The 16,754-nt window shown below is 36.0% G+C and overlaps 1 protein-coding gene across 1 annotated transcript in view; it reads left to right on the top strand.

The window, feature by feature from the left end:
* Nucleotides 1-14,955, top strand: part of spon1a (spondin 1a) — a 52,845-nt gene extending 37,890 nt beyond the window's left edge. Inside the window, exons 7-16 of the mRNA XM_032561199.1 lie at nt 1,342-1,406; nt 5,263-5,464; nt 8,233-8,373; nt 10,759-10,834; nt 10,963-11,145; nt 11,867-12,037; nt 12,164-12,331; nt 12,502-12,666; nt 13,687-13,953; nt 14,056-14,955. Coding sequence (XP_032417090.1) covers nt 1,342-1,406; nt 5,263-5,464; nt 8,233-8,373; nt 10,759-10,834; nt 10,963-11,145; nt 11,867-12,037; nt 12,164-12,331; nt 12,502-12,666; nt 13,687-13,953; nt 14,056-14,219 — 1,602 coding nt within the window. The 3' untranslated portion in view covers nt 14,220-14,955. The remainder of the gene's footprint in view (nt 1-1,341; nt 1,407-5,262; nt 5,465-8,232; nt 8,374-10,758; nt 10,835-10,962; nt 11,146-11,866; nt 12,038-12,163; nt 12,332-12,501; nt 12,667-13,686; nt 13,954-14,055) is intronic.
* Nucleotides 14,956-16,754: the final 1,799 nt, after the last annotated feature.

Consider the following 16,754-nt stretch of genomic DNA (forward strand, 5'->3'; position numbering starts at 1 on the left):
ATCTGTCCATTGGATACAAGATAAAGAAGTAGGACTTTAGACAGTTAAAAATATCGAACTCAACACTGAGTGATTAAGTGAACAAATACCTGAAAGAAAATGTAGTAGACAAGATTTAAGCATAATGTATTAGAAGACTTTAAAAAGCCTGAAGTAGTATTAATATATGGAGCCAGCACAACAATGGCTCTTGTTCCATTGAGATTTGTAGCAAAAATAAAAAATTAATATGTGCAGAAGATTTGGAAAAAGACAAGAAGAAAAGTGACAGATGAAAATAATGGTTATGCCATTGCTATCTTTTTCAATTTGTGAGTTTTCGCTTTTGTACAAGCTTAATGATCTGTTGCATGTATTCATATCATGGTGGTAAATATGTAAAATTACAGCCATTACAGCTAATACTTATTACAAAACAGTGATGGATTTTTTTCTTGTTTGCTTAACTTTTTTATCCTTTAGTCACTTCCTAATGCATTAATCTATTTGTTCTAATGGGTATATACATCAGAATTTTACTCTTTTCACTTTTTCTTTCATGAAATGTCCAGTTTGAATGAGAATACTTCATAAGTTTAAGGAACCCCCAAACCTGTAAATTTTATTCTAGCAGAAGCTCACAGGATTACAAACTCTACTGAATTAAAATAACACATTTCATTTTAAGGGATTTTCTTGATCTAGTTGTAAGACCTTTGTGCATAAAAAATGTTTTCTTCATTTAATTGGTGTTTTTCAAAATTCTTACTTTTCTTCTTCTGCTACTTTGATCTAGTTAAACCTATATCACGACTGAGTCCAGGGGGGCTTCATAGAAACATTGTAAACCGACAAACAAAACTCATAGTTTATGTTTATATTTGGCATATGTTCTACGTTTTGCAGCTTTATTTTTCAGTTGTTCACACATTTATGGTTCACTTAACAAAAGTTAAGTGAACTTTTTGGATTGGAGGAAGGTGTAACACCAGTTTCAACAACCATGGTTAAGCTCCAGAATACTTTATTGTAGGGACCCCTGAAGGGATTTTGCAGTGACTGTCCACACAATCTGTTCATATTTTAACTGTTCTACATGCATCTACCGGATATGTGACTTTTTATTTTCCTGCAGCATGATGGTTCTCTGGTTTCAGGTGGCTGTTAATGTTCAGTTTTGTTTGTTAAATAATATGTCACAATATTTGAATGGCTAAGATGCCTCTTCTGCTCCTTCTCTATTGTTACTACACCATCTGCTTCTGAAGTGTAAACATTGATTGACCAGTCCTCCACTGTCACTTTTGTTCAAACAATAACTTCTTTGGTCTTGACCCAGCTTGTATTTCTTTCTCGTCAAAGGGTGATGAAGTCCTGACAGTCATCAAGATGAAGGCTCAGTGGCCGGCCTGGCAGCCTCTTAATGTGTGAGTAAAATTAGGCCTTGAAAGTAAATTGCTTTTCACTCTATTTCCGGTTTTATAGGTTTTATTAAAATTGCAAGCCTCTTTCTCTCTACCTATCTGACCAGCAGTATTTTGGATATGTTTAGCTTATTTATAACATATCTTTGATTGGAAATATCTAACAACTTGATAAAACAAAGTGATAATGATATATATGCAGATTTTAATCGAGGTGTGTAGCTCAAAAATATATTTGACATCTGGCCTATTTTCAGGTGATTACTTTGAATTGATTTGAGGTCAAAACAAGTATGTTATTTATACTGAATCTGGGTAAACCACAGAACATTTTAGAATGCTACTAAGTGAATTGGTCTTATTATGAAAAACTCTATAACAAGTAAACTTTATAAGTAAAATTGAGGCTGTATGGTTTGTTTTTCCCCCTCAAAAATATCTATAACATCCACTTTTTAAAACTGCAGTTGTTTTCAAAGTTGCCTCCAAAGTTTGCTGATTAGTAAAAACTCAGTAGAGCCTTGAAACTGCCAGCTACGCTGGTTTTCAGGGTGCACGTTAATTTTCTCCCAGGTTCATAGGAGCCATTTAATTTTTTATTCATGAGAAAAACAAAAACCTTTTTTGACTCAGTTTGTGGGGAGAAGTTTGAGAATGCGAGCACAGCGTTGTTTCCTCAACTGCAGGGGGTTCTGTCAGGGCCACGAGATCAGTCTCCAATCTGAAGAAAACAGCCTAATTAGAAAAACCTGGGCTAACAAGTGAGCTATGTGATGTGGTCCATATGCTTTCAATAATAACTTTCCACAGGGACCGTATGCAGCATACAAAAGTGATTGTAGTGTGAGAAAGGTTAGTTAGACACAAGGAAAGGTATGAATATTTTGTGTCTGTAATTAAACGGAGGATTTCTTTCCCCAACAAACGTCAGAGGAACGGGTCAAATTGACACTTTGTTTACCTGAATGAAAAACATGTTAAAAAATTGAGTCGTAAGCAGTTGAGTCCATTACCTTCTTGTCTGTCCTGCATTTAAAATTTCAGTTTCATATTCATATCTGCAATCTCTAAAACTGGACATACTTATGTATATAACAGTGTAAGTAGCACAAATAAATGTATGTTTTTTTTTTTGGGGGGGGGGGGGGGGTTATTAGGGCTGCATATTAAAACATGGGATTTGTGTTAATGTTGGTGAATATGACAATATGTATTGCAATAAATTATGTAACCAAACAGTGTTAAAGTTTAATTGCCCAGCAGTCTGTCTGGAAACAAAAAACCCCCCAAAACAACATTTAATTAGTTACTTCTTAGCAACATGTCTATTAAAAAGGTTACAATGAAACAACTCTTAAATTTTTATGTTTAGCAGACAATCTTAATAATTTACTAAAATGTTTTTTGTCAAATATATAACTGTCATGTAGACACCTGTCATCCATCCATCCATCCATCCATCCATCCATCCATCCATCCATCCATCCATCCATCCATCCATCCATCCATCCATTCATCCATCCATCCACCCATCCCCTTTTTTCTTGACAGCAGAATTCAATCTTGTCCTGAACTTTGTCATAGATTTCTTAATTTGACTCCTTTCAGAAAAAAGCTTTGAATACATTTTGTCTTTTTAGTGCTGCAGAAATTTAACCGACAGCTATAAATCTGACCAAATAGTCGATAAGATCAGTCATCGTCCGAACCATTTGAGTTTTAAATAAATTATCTTTAGCACTGTGACCTGTGCACATTCTTGTGTAGCAGATACAGTGCAGAAATAGCTCCCTTGACTACACAGTTGATTCAAAAATGATCTGGCCAGTTTGTTACTTTTCTTTATCAGTTCTGTGAAAATCAGAAATTTGTCAAAGTGGAGTGATAAACTCAATCTTGAGAAAGCACTGCCTCTGACAACCCACTTTCATTTTTGCCCCATATCTTCTCTCTCATCATAACATTATTCTCCTCTTTTAGTTTCATCACTGAAGCTTTTTTCATTTATCTACCCTCTGTGTGCACCACAGCTTCCTCCGTTTTTAACGATTAAACTAGTTTCCTGACAGCCTGAGTGCCTTCCCGACACTCATGCTGACTCCCTGTTCTCTCCCACTCTGCTATGTCAGGCGTCATCCTAATAACCCAAAGACTGCTTTGGTGTTCCCTGATTTATATGTGGTTAGCCGCTAAAAAGGAGAGGAAGTAAGCTGTCAACAATGCAAAGTAAAGATCTTCTTTGAAGAACAGAACGCAGCCTTAATGAGCAACATTCAATGTTTTGGGGTTGATAGCAGTGGATCCTATCTGTGCAGAGTAGTACATCAAACACTGCTCCACTTTTTGAAAAAAATGAAAAGTTTTCCAGTGAGTGCTATAATTGAAAATTATCATAAAAAAGACAGTTCTTTGGTAATCCTTAAGCCATGGCAAAAATACTTTTAAAATAAAGAATTGTCAATACTAGTGACCTTGTCTGATACTGTATGTTGTCCTCAGAATTAGTCTTTCATTATGCAGTTAATGTTGTCTTTATTAATGATAAAAAGAAAAGATAGCTTTGACATCCTCACAAGAGTTGTCTGTATTTTCACATAGGAATATCATAGTTTCTAATTTCTGTATCAGCACTCTCCACAAAAGTCTAAGCAAGCTTTTGAAGTTATTACATCTTAAAATTAAGAACCATTTTATTTGGGCTCACTTGTCTAATTATCTCACTTATTTGTTACAGACTTGTTTGCTCCAGGGCTTAGTTTTTGTCTACTTTTCTATCATTTATTTTTAAGATTGACATAAAGCTGGAGTGTTCACTAGAGTGGAGTAAAGAAGTGTGTTTCTAGGCAGTAATGCCCATTTCACGTCCTCCAAGACAATCATTAATGGACTATGCAAGGACAGGGCTAAGCTGGTCACGTGGATGTAAATGGGCATGATGAAAGCCAAGGAGTGACTGTCTAATTGTCTATGTTTCAACAAGAAGCTTCCCATTTCTAATTAATCCTGTATTGGCTGGGAAATGTCTTGTAATTAGTTTAGCTGTCAATCATTGAGCAAGACAGATGGCCAAGGATGTGTGTGTGTGTGTGCATTTTGCTCTTGTGCTGGAACAGAACAAAATGGGGTTCATGCGGTCTGGTACAGGGAGCATAAAATATGGCATCTAAATATATGATGTCTTGAAATGTTCCACATTGCAAGAGAGCATTGTTTAGTTTTTTATTTACTGTAATGATCTCAACTTTAATTACTACTGATGTTTCAAAAATGCATACAACGTATAAGTTTAACATTAAATAATAACCACTGAGCTAATTTAATTGATTTAATTGATCAACAGACTTAATGTATGTTGTCTCATGTACCTCTGTTGGTCATTTAGCCTTTTTTACATTTGAGTCAGGTTGTGCTTCTAAAAATTGCTGTTATTTAAGCTGGAATTTTCCTTAATTGCGTTTTTCATTTATCCTTTATGTGAAAAAAGCTGATTTATAAATTATTTAGGCTATGAATACGTCTTATCTGTTTACTTGATTTGTGGGTTTGTGAACTTCTAAAACTCCAGCAGTCTATGTCAGGGAATCTTTATTGTGACAAACATAGGAAATGTGTACCTTTCAAAATGCATTAGGTTTAACTAAATGCATCATTTGGGTTGTTTGGGGCAACCATCTCTCATTAGTTGCTCCAGTGCAGCATAGCCTCAGGATGCATGAGGGACACCACATTTGTTATGCCAATGCCTTTGGAATTATTTCAGCTCTCTGTTGGGATGCAGCTAACAGCTGCTGCTTCTTTTTTCTCCCACTCAAATCCAAAAAACTGCACTGGTTCACTTAGTGCTAACTCTCTTAATCAGGCGTGCTGCCCCCTCGGCTGAATTCTCTGTGGACCGAAGCCGTCACCTTATGTCTTTCCTAACCATGATGGGACCCAGTCCAGACTGGAACGTCGGACTGTCTGCTGAGGACCTGTGTACCAAAGAGTGTGGTTGGGCCCAGAGGGTGGTCCAGGATCTGATCCCATGGGATGCCGGCACTGATAGCGGTGTGTCATATGAGGTCAGTGCAAACATTTGTTTATGTGAATGTTAATTGCAAGAATGATGCATTGCATTGCTGAAAGGGTCTTGCCGTGAACACAAAATGAAAAAAAAAAGTTTTTTTAGTTGTAATTTCTAAAGTTGCAACAAATCAAATATAAGACATAAGTTATTTGAAACAATTACAGATCTCAGATTTTTTTCCAGTCTGCAGTGCAAAAGGCTGCACTTGTTCAGGAACAGCCTGAGCCAATTGACTTAAAAATACAGTCAAAATATTAGCATTTATTACTTAAAGCCTTGGCTATTCACTGTCTGGCAAAAATAAGCAAACAACCTAGAAGATTATACTCACTTTAACAAATAACTATGATCTTTCCTTAATGAAAGGGAACAATTATTTGTTTGTTTTTCAATAATTTCTCGTGATCAAACTTGTGGCTCACCTTAGGTAAAAAGCCATCACTTTGCCTTTCTTTTCAGTCTTTCTCAAACTGTTTTGCACATTTATTTTGCCCTTCTTATAACCTCCCTCCTCTCTCACATCACAAAGTAAGTCTGACTTTGACCTTGTCATTATATCGACCGCTACTTCTTCATCAGTCTGTCTGACCTCATTCAAAGTCAGTTGTTTTGCAAAGGTTTGTTCACTTCTGGTATAAAAAAATAAATTATAGTTTATTCCGCCATCCAGTCTACCCATAACAGCTGTAAGCACTGCTCCTCCTCCCTCACAGAAGTCACTCTGAGGTGCTTTCAGCTGTACTCTCCAGTCAGCACTTACAGATTAGTCTGTAGGTTTTGTGACCACATGTGTGTGCCTCTGGCTGATCCCGTGGGGCTCATAGGCAGACACATGTAACTCCAGCTACCCCATACACACTCACACTACTTTGAGCAGCAGTTTTGGATCTAAAAACCTTTTACGTCCTGATTGTTAAATTCAAATGTTTTATGCCTTTGTGAAACATGTATAATAAAAGGCAAGTGTTCTGAAAACCTGCAGTTAAATATTATAGCTTGACCCACTGATATTGCTTTTTACTGCCAGTACTCAGGCCCCCAGAGGGAGTAATTTGTCCATAAAAGTGATGCAGTCACTTCAACAAGAAACATCTGTATTGTTGCTTTATTCTGTCATTTTCAATCCAGGTGTAAAGGACAAAATAATTGCTAAAACACAGACACAGTTTACGTCTAACTTCAGATTCCATGTTACAGTCACTTACCTCTTAAAACTGTGGATTTGTACCTAACTGCCCCTGTCACCATGTATACCCCCAGTCCACCTTCACTGCTGGTCTGCATTCCTTTGGTCTGCTAAACTATTTTTTTGTGAACATAAAAATCATACATTCCCAGCTTTGAGGAACCTTTCAGGAATACTGCCATAGGCTGAAAGCCAGCTTTTACGGACATTCAGATTTTAGGGTTATATGTTCACTGCTAGGAAAAATCAGTTATGTAACATACAGCCAACAAAACTGGCTGCAGATGCTTGTTAATGTGCCTTAATCCTTCAAAATACAGTTTTGATTTGTGATTGGGAATCATGATCCAGTTTTGTTTGGCTTTTTCAAATGTTGATATAGTTTCATTTTCCAATAGAATAATAAACCCACATACATATCCAAATGGTTTTGGGATAAATAAAACATGCTAACATTAAGCTTCTCAACTGACCTTCCCAAAGCCCTAATTAAAAAAAAAAAAAAGTTTCCAATGATGAAAAGGAAACCAACTGGCAAAGATGCAACTTTCTTAAGGCAAGTTTAATAAAAAATATGTGTGGTAAACCCTTTTCAGATAAAAAAGATCCAAAATAAATAAAAGTGTGTGAACCAGTATTTGTTTTCAGAATTCTAATAAATTAAGAGCACAATTATGTCAATTTTCTTCACCACTTTTAATTGAATAATTGAAACCCTTCCTTTCTTTCACATGTTTGTTGTGAGGGAGATGTTGCAGTTCGTCAAAGGATTGTGGTATCATTAATGTAGTTTTAATTCAGGATGCTCCGACATTCTCAGTTACCATTAAAGAATTATCAAGGCTTTCAGATTGCAGGAGTTATGCTCAGTACTATAAGGTGACATTAACCTCCATCCCAAATATTTTTATATTTTTTCATATTAAATAAAATGTCAACCGTAGCTGCAGCCCCTTTATCGGGGTGACCACAAAACATAGCTGTATCATTCTAGAGAAGTCCTATATCCACAAATGCGTAGTGAAGCAGAGCATTGGGAAGTTGTGGCTATTAAAAAGTGTGGGGACTTTGGCTATCTGGGACAAAGTCATTAAAGGCACAGGCCTGTGACAGAGTAATGAGATCTATCCTTTGTGTCATTACTTTTACTATATCTTTTAATCAGTGGCCACTCACTACCATTTCCCCCATCGTTCTCCTTCTCACTGAACCAAACAAAGCTGCTCTCTTTTTTTTTTCCCCTCTGAGTAGCCTCGGTTGGGGGGTGAGGAATGGGCTGGTCTTATTCCTCCAGACTGCCTCTGGCATTGCTTCTATCAACCCCATGCTGGCAGACCTTTACCGTTGACTAATAAGAGAATCTCCCCTGTAAAGTATGCTGCTCTTCTGCTGCTGCTCTTTGACTTTGAAACTTTTACTTTGGGTGACTTTTGTTAGTGTCACTTTGAAACTCTGTACTTGTTATACTTGTGCAAATGTTTTTTTTATTATTATTATTACTCTCAAAATCCTGACAGTGGGTTATTTTAGAAATCCTTTGTTGCCCATGTAATGTTTTTTTTCCCTTTTTGTTTCAGGCTCCCAACAATCCAACTGCACCCCCGGAAAAAATCCGCCCTCTTACCAGTCTGGATCACCCTCAAAGCCCGTTTTATGATCCTGAGGGAGGTGCCATCACTTCTGTGGCAAGGGTCATAGTGGAGCGTATCGCCAGAAAGGTCTTTTTGCCTTCCCTATAGATATATTTCCTGAAATCTCATGGTTTTTGCCATGATACCAAATAGCAACAGCCCAATTTTCCATCATGAGTTTCTTTATTTTAAACACAGCTTACTTCAGGGGGCAGAATGAACTACTTCACCCCAACCACCTCTTATTCAGATTTTCTTCGTCCTTATGTTTGGCTAGACAGCGTTTTGGACACAGTTTTGTCATGAGTCATGAATTTAGTTTACTCAGGCTTAAAAAATTTTATGGTTGGTCCATCCCACTGTTGCTCATTTCGTAGGTCTAACTATAGAAGTATTGTCAAGACAGAAAAACTACTGTTGAATGTTTTATGATAGAGAGTGTGCATTAGCACTGACATTTTCAACTGAAATTATCAAAACGAAATCAGACTTTCTTGTTGAGCCAAAGTTGATTTAACAGGCAGAAAATTTCAGCATTACAATCTCTGCAGTTTTTTCTTTTTACTATATCACCTCTAAAGAAAGACACTGTAAATCAGTAAAAAAAAGAAATCTTTTGTAAAAACCTTTAGGTTTGTTTTGCATTTGAAAGTTAAAAAACAGAAAAAGAGCAGCATGGTTTGAAAATAAAATGATATCCTCTAGTTTCTAGACTGGCATGGAATCTGCTATCACCTATAAATGCATTTAAATCAATTTTCTCAGATTATGCAGCAGTATTTTAACTCATCCAGTCAACCAGTTTTGTTGGACTAATGTAATGTTAATGTCAGCTTTGTGAGAAAACTCCATTTTATAGGAGTTCTTTGCTGGGCTGCAGTTACTCATCTTTCAGGCAACAAAGAAATGTTGGGTCAGCAATTTTCTTTCTTTTCACTCAAGTTTGTAAGAACCACCAAGTAATAAACTGCATAAAATTAAACAATTTATTGAGCTATAGAAGATGTAGAAGTGATACTTTATGCTTCTTATGTCGACTGACTTGTCTTTGTGTAATTTATGAAGAACTTTAGTTCTTCACTGCACATTTTTAATATCCACTTTCCAACTGAATACATATAGGCTGAAAGTTAAAAAAAAATATTACTATTATAACATGTTCAGCTAAAGCTACTAGCTAGACTTTTTGGTAAATCAGACTCACTTCAGAAATGGTTTCTCATCTATAGAAAATATGCCAGGCTCAGTGTTTTGTGTTTGTAAAATAAATATGATGATATATGAAATCTCAGAACAAGTACATGCCTCTGGAGACAACACAATTCATAAACGACTAATGATCAGAGTTGTTTTGAGTGCATATTTAAATTTTTCTAGTTCTTGTCCCTATGGATTTGCAAAACCTTAATCAGATTCCTCATTCAAACTTTTTTGACATTTGATACTTTTGTCAGTAAAATGCTTTGCTTATAGAAAATAATAGGCAACAATGGAATACATGGAAGTTTTACATGAAAAGAACCAGAGCACCTTCTCAAAAATTGAATGATCGCATGACTGTCAAATATGCAAAAAATAAATAAATAAAAATTAATAATAATAATAAGAAGAAGAAGAAAGATAAATAAATGGCTTGGGGGTATTTAATGTTAAATTGAGATGAAGACATGAAAGTTTGCAAATCATATAGCTGCTCTGCCAGCCTGTTTAAATGGATTGATTTTCTTCAAATTTCTGTACATATTTTCAATATTTTTGGTAAAGTGCCTTGAAAAGACATTTGTTCTGAATTGGTTCTATTAAAATTAACTGAGTACAATTGAATTTAAAATGCATCAGAATCTGTCAATATCTGTTAAAAGTTGCTTTGTGTTTCCTAAGGCCAACTGATCCGCTCAATTCTTGTTCCTCTCGTGATGTCATTGACCAAAATACAAAACAATATGAGCTGTTTCTTCTTTACTGTGGTTTTTAACTATTGTAACATTTTAGAGATCCGGCAGGGAACAATTTATTTACTGTAAACCATCTGTATTTTTACTGTTTGTGCCTATTTCTTTGGAAAATAAATAAATAAACCACTGAATAAAATATTTAAATTTCCTAACATATCTCAGATAATTTAATTGGTTGCCTAAATCTTTTATTATAAAGAATTTAAATTAAAATGCTCACAGGAAAAAAAATAAAATTCTACTTTAATTTGGTTTGTTGTTAATTCATTTTCACCTGAAAATCCAACTGCTTTGCAGAAACTGACACAACAGTTGTTGTCCTCTAGCGGCATCTAGAGGCAGCTGTGGGGACATTACTTTGTAATTTATGGCATCAACACAAATTACACATGCAGAAAGCATTCCTGTTTTTTCAGGAGGGGAGATTTTACAGGTCATCTTATGCATAATAATGTGTAGAGCATTATACATTTCACAGAGCAGTTTGCTTATGTAGTAATATGTTTTTTTACCCCAGGGTGAGCAGTGCAACATTGTTCCGGACAATGTTGATGACATTGTAGCAGACATTGCCCAGGAGGAAAAAGAGGAAGGTATTAATACCTTTTTTCTCTCTCTCTTTTGTTACACCCCTCTGCGTCTCCTCCAAGCACACACTGAAATAAACTTAGTTGTGTTAGACAAATGTGTAAATATGTTTTCTAATTTTTCTGTGTTGCAGATGATACTCCAGAAACCTGTATCTACTCCAACTGGTCTCCATGGTCTGCCTGCAGCTCAGCCACCTGTGAGAAGGGGAAGCGGATGAGGCAGAGGATGCTGAAGGCCCAGCTGGACCTGAGTGTCCCCTGCCCACATACTCAAGATTTTGAGCCGTGTATGGGGCCTGGATGCAGCGATGAAGGTCAGTGTGAATTGTCTAGAAAAATATGCAATGCATACACAATGCACTGTCTTATAATAGTTTTCTGAAAAGTGAGCAACTAAAAAACTGATTTTTTTAGCAGATAAAAGAAAGATACATTTAATATTGCCCACAACATAGAGTTACATCAAATCTTAGCTGTTTTAGAATATTGTTAATATTGATTTATTAAATAATGAAACTCATATATAGATCAATTCAACTCAGTGCATCACATTTTAAATGTTTATTTTGTTCACTTTGATGATTATGGTTCATAGCTGATAAAAACCATAATGTAATTCCTCAGAAAATGTGACTATACGGAAAAACAATTAGGACAAACATTTATTTTAGCCAAAACAGTTGACCTGCTGAAAGTATGTGTTTATGAATCAGTTACTTCAACTGCGCAGCTTGGCATAGATTTTCTGTGGGGTTTAAGTCAGGACTGTTCACTGGCCAATCAAACTCACTCATGGTTTTGGATGAAGGTATTGGAAGTAGGGACAAGGACTGCTAGAAAACAAAATCATATCTATAAAGATTTTCTGCAGATAGAAGTATGGAGTCCAGTAAAATTCCTAGGAGACAGCTGTGCTGACTTTGGATTTGATGAAAAGCATTTTTAAAATAAGTTTTTAATTTCTCTTTTTCACCTACACGGAGTCATTGGCACTTTCAAGGACTGACATTTTGGCTTTGTCCCTGTTCTGTTCAGATGCCTCCACCTGTATGATGTCTGAGTGGATCACATGGTCTCCATGTAGTGTTTCCTGTGGGACAGGCACACGCTCCCGAGAACGTTATGTCAAACAGTTCCCTGACGACGGCTCAGTGTGCACTTTGCCCACACAGGAGAATGAGAACTGTGTGGTTAATGAAGAATGCTGTAAGGTTTTCTTTCCAGCATATCTAAAAATTCTTCAGCACATGGAATGTAATATTTTGTTTTAATGTACACTGTAGACCTAATCTAAAATTTTCACTTTCCCTGTCTTAACCTTCTTAACTTTAGCTCCCAGCAGTTGCCTGGTTACTGAGTGGGGTGAATGGGATGTCTGCAGTGCAACTTGTGGTCTTGGCATGAAGAGGAGAGAACGCATGGTGAAGATGCCTCCTGCAGATGGCTCCATTTGTGGTGCAGAGGTTCTAGAGGTTGAGAAGTGCATGATGCCAGAATGTCGTAAGTTGTAGTACCAAATCTTTCCCAACCTGTTAAACCATAAGCATGCTGAAAACTGTCTCCATTTGGCACCAACGCTTATAACTTAGGGATTAGCCTTTATTTGCAGTTCTTACCAAGATGTATATTGCGCCTTAATGATTTTGTATTTTATTTTTTGTAATAACTAGATACAATACCATGCTTGTTGACTCCGTGGTCTGAGTGGAGTGACTGCAGCGTTACATGCGGGAAGGGTTTGAGAACACGCCAACGTATGCTTAAATCCCCTGTGGAACTTGGAGATTGTACAGAGGAGTTGGAACAGGTGGAGAAATGCATGTTACCAGAGTGTCGTAAGTACCAAACGTCCTCGTTTGAACACCAACACACACTGAACCTATGCATTCACAGTTCATAGTAGCTTATGCAAAATCTGTTGGAAACAAGTTCTGATAACTTTGTGTACACATGTACTTTAATGATGAAGTTGTTCACATTTCTAGTCCATCATCTGCTGCCAAATTATCTTGGAGTTATAGAATTTGCTGGTACATGTTAAAGGTAAGATGAACTAAATGCTCAAGTGCAATAAAAAAAAAAGCTTGAAAGACTTTGTGTATTAAACAAGAAAATATAATGACATTGTATTTGTTTCAGCTGTAACACTGGTACAAATCCAATTGAGTCCAGGTAAAACAGTCTATACATTTTCAAAAAAATTGCAGCTTGTGAAAAATGTTTGCAGAGCAAGAAATGCAGAACAAAGAGTAATATCTTTTTTAGGGTGTAAGATGCTGTAAACTTGTGTTCTTGAAATTTTGCAGAGAAAAAACACCAAAAAGAGAAAAAGAGTTACTTTTAAAGGAGATTTAGCTGGGATACTTTAAACAGACAAGTGATTTACATGGGATATTTGACATAATTTCAAAATATATTTGTAAGACACTGCAATCATTGCTGCAGTATTACTTCATAGGACGCAACACCGAAAATGTGGGTTCTGCTGCATTCATTTCAAATTTGTAAATTGAGATTTGAAAAAGTAGTTTGAGCTTCTGTGTGTGTTAATTTCTTACACATTTTAAAAAGGACATTACACATATATGTGTATACTGCTCAAAGCGGTTTTAGCAGAGGATAGTATTGCAGTCTAAAGCATGTAAAAAATGTTGTGCAAATTGTGCCAGTTTGTTAAATTTATTTTGCTTTTTAAATAAAAAATTATATATATAATTTCTATGATGATGGCATTGGAGAGCTAACTTCAAATATGTATTGATCTCGAGATCAGTACATCAGAACAGCATCTTAAAGATCTCCACACCCCATGCTTCCTTCCTCTCATTTTGCTGTGCTTATGTCTTTATCTTTAGCCATAGACTGCATCATGTCAGATTGGACTGAGTGGTCAGAATGCAACAAGTCCTGTGGTAAAGGTCACACTATCCGGACTCGCATAGTCACCATGGAGCCCCAGTTTGGTGGAGACTCCTGTACTGAAACAATCCAGAGGAAGAAGTGTAAAATTAGGAAGTGCAGTCGAGGACAAGCCAACAGTGACGAGAAGAGACGACGCAAGGAGCAGCGTGAAAAACAGAGGAGCAAACAGGGTAGAGTTGAGAGTGCCGTTGAGCATCCAGGTTGGCATTTGACCTCTAGTTGTTGCAATACAATAGAAGTATTTTTAAGAATGATAATTTGTGTGAACTACTGTTCCTTCTTTTCTGGATTTCTACCTTTAGGTTGCAGAATGAGGCCCTGGTCCAGCTGGACAGAATGCACCAAGCTCTGTGGTGGAGGTATACAGGAACGACTTATGACTGTGAAGCAGAAGTTTAAGACTACCCAGCTGTCCAGTTGCAAGGACAGAAAAGAGATCAGGGCATGTAATGTCCAACCCTGCTAAGATGTATCAATGGGAGGAAGGCTGAAACAGGAAGAGACGCGGTCTGAGAAGAAGAAGACAGAGCACACTGTCGCACAATGATCCAATGCACTCTGTTTAGGGCTGAAACAACAACTTTCTTGAATCTGTACGTGTGAATCCAGAGCTCAGGTCATTTGTTATTAAGAGAAAATGAACTTTATGATCTCTCTGGAAATCTGTTGATTCAACTTTGTTCAATCTGCTGTGCTTCAAAAACTAGCTCTGATACATATATATATCTCTTTTGCAGCATTACTGTAAACTTATTGTGGTATATATATGTTGAGAAAATGATTATAAAATTACTTGTTGATAAGAATAAAAAAAAAAAACTGCTTTAACCTGTGGTATCCCAAAATAATTAAGTAGATGATGAAGCACAGGTGTCCAGCCATTCCAGTGATTTTTATGCACTTTTAGTTGTTCAGTGCTTTTTAGGACCCATGAAGCCATGTTGACTTTTTATTTTTACCCAGCTTGATGGTTGTTCTTTTAGATGCATCATGATTGAAGACTGTATAATTTGGAACATCTTTAGAGTATGTATCGTTTTGCAGTGTATTTTTTATAACAATGTGTCAAGATTCTTACCAAAGTGTTGTGTAGGTGTTTTCTAGTTGTGTGTCCCCCTTTTTTCCATTATTTCTGTTCTGCTAACATATTAATATTTTGGAATAATATTACCTTTACAATAAAATTAAATGTGACAACTTGTCACATGGATCTGTCTTTTTGTTCACACGTTTAAGATGTATTGCATGTTCTGTTTTTTTTTTTCTTTTTCTTTGTGCTTGTGCTGCCACTAGATGGTGACAGGAGGCCTATTACCTTCTTTCATTAAAACATTCCTGGGTTAGCAAAAAACAATGTGAAGTTATGTTAAATATTTACACAATACATACTTCCCTTCAACTGTACATACCCCTTTAAAAATTATATGTTTTTGATACATACAAATAAAAAAATATATAATTATATTGCCCCATAACCTAATAATAAAACTAAGCAAGAAATATATCTGTTAGGAAGAAATAATAAAGTTTACACAAGACTAAGAGTCTGTGAAGCTTTGATTTGATTTCTGCATTCAGATATCTTAGGAAGACGTCTGTCAGCATATCACATCATAACTTCACAATATTTCCCCCAATATTGGTGAATATTGAACAAATGTTTGTCCAAAGAAAATTTGGAAAATATTCTTTGGGCATATTTTTCTCATACTGCGACTGCATCTTTTCTCATGTTGGTGTTTTTTATGCCAGACACACTTTTGAGATGTGGTAAAAAAAACAAAAAAAACAACAACAAACAAACAAAAACTTCCCCAGTTAATTTACTTTGGCTGTGAGACATTCAACATATTTAAGAATATTTTTTCAGCCTCTTAGCAAAGTATCTGACCAGTTTCTATCTTATCTTTTCAGTAATTAAAACAAAAACTTCAACCTCAAAATTTAAAACCTCAACACAGTCCACGCCTCCAGGAAGCAATCATTTCTCACAGCTGAGTCCAGACCCTCTGTACAAAGCAAAGTTTTGATTTTACCAGGCTACAATTTAACAATCCAGTGGAATTATTTGTAGCCCTGAGCCTCTGTAACTTTTCTGCTTATTACAAATGTGGAAAATGCTTGAGAATTTGATCTACTAAAATATATTTCTAATAATTACTACTCCATATGCATTTAAAAAAAATCTATATCATATGTTCCTACAAGTTTTTAAGTAATTTATGAAGATTTTCTTTTGGATTTTTATAGTTTTAATACCTCTGCAGATCCAACAAAATCAACTGTATTATTAATACATTTTTATGTGGAGATTGATCTTAACCAAAACATAGGTAAAGAAATATAAAACATATTTTAGACAGCTAAATTTTACAAAGGACTGTGGCAGAATGTGAGGACTTCTCAAAGCTATTTTTCTCTTAAAAGTAAAATGCATTTTCAACCAGAAATGGTAAGTTATTTATTTATTTATTTATAAATGTGTTCTCTGGACATATTCTGCCCTACTCTCTTTTTGAAGGGCAGAATATGTGAAGTGAAGGGTGAGAGTATCAGGCTTTCCTCATGTTGCAGCCCCAGGGACAGGGGTTAAAAAAATGCATATCACAATCCCTTTCCTGTTTCCATGCCAACACAACCACACATGGGGAAAGCCTACACACTTCACAAGCAATGGAGACATGGCAAAGGGAACCATTACAAGCATGACTGAGATGTTAAAGAACTGCCTAAGAGAGTACAGTAATATTGTAATACAGTAATAATAACAGTATGAGGAGAGCTGAATAGGTTAAGAAAATAAGAAAATGAATCGTATCATTTTTAGATTTTGAGAGAATTTGAAACTCCTTAAGCTCTACTAAGTTGCTCTGTGGAGGTGCCTGGTCATCTGACCCATTTGTTGCTCTAATATGTGGCTTAAAAACCAACTCAAACAAATACAGTGATTATGTAATGAGTCCCTCCACAATACTGTGATATTATACTGAGTTTCCTCTGT

This window comes from Xiphophorus hellerii, chromosome 4 (assembly GCF_003331165.1).
Source record: "Xiphophorus hellerii strain 12219 chromosome 4, Xiphophorus_hellerii-4.1, whole genome shotgun sequence".
Taxonomy (NCBI): Eukaryota; Metazoa; Chordata; class Actinopteri; order Cyprinodontiformes; family Poeciliidae; genus Xiphophorus; species Xiphophorus hellerii.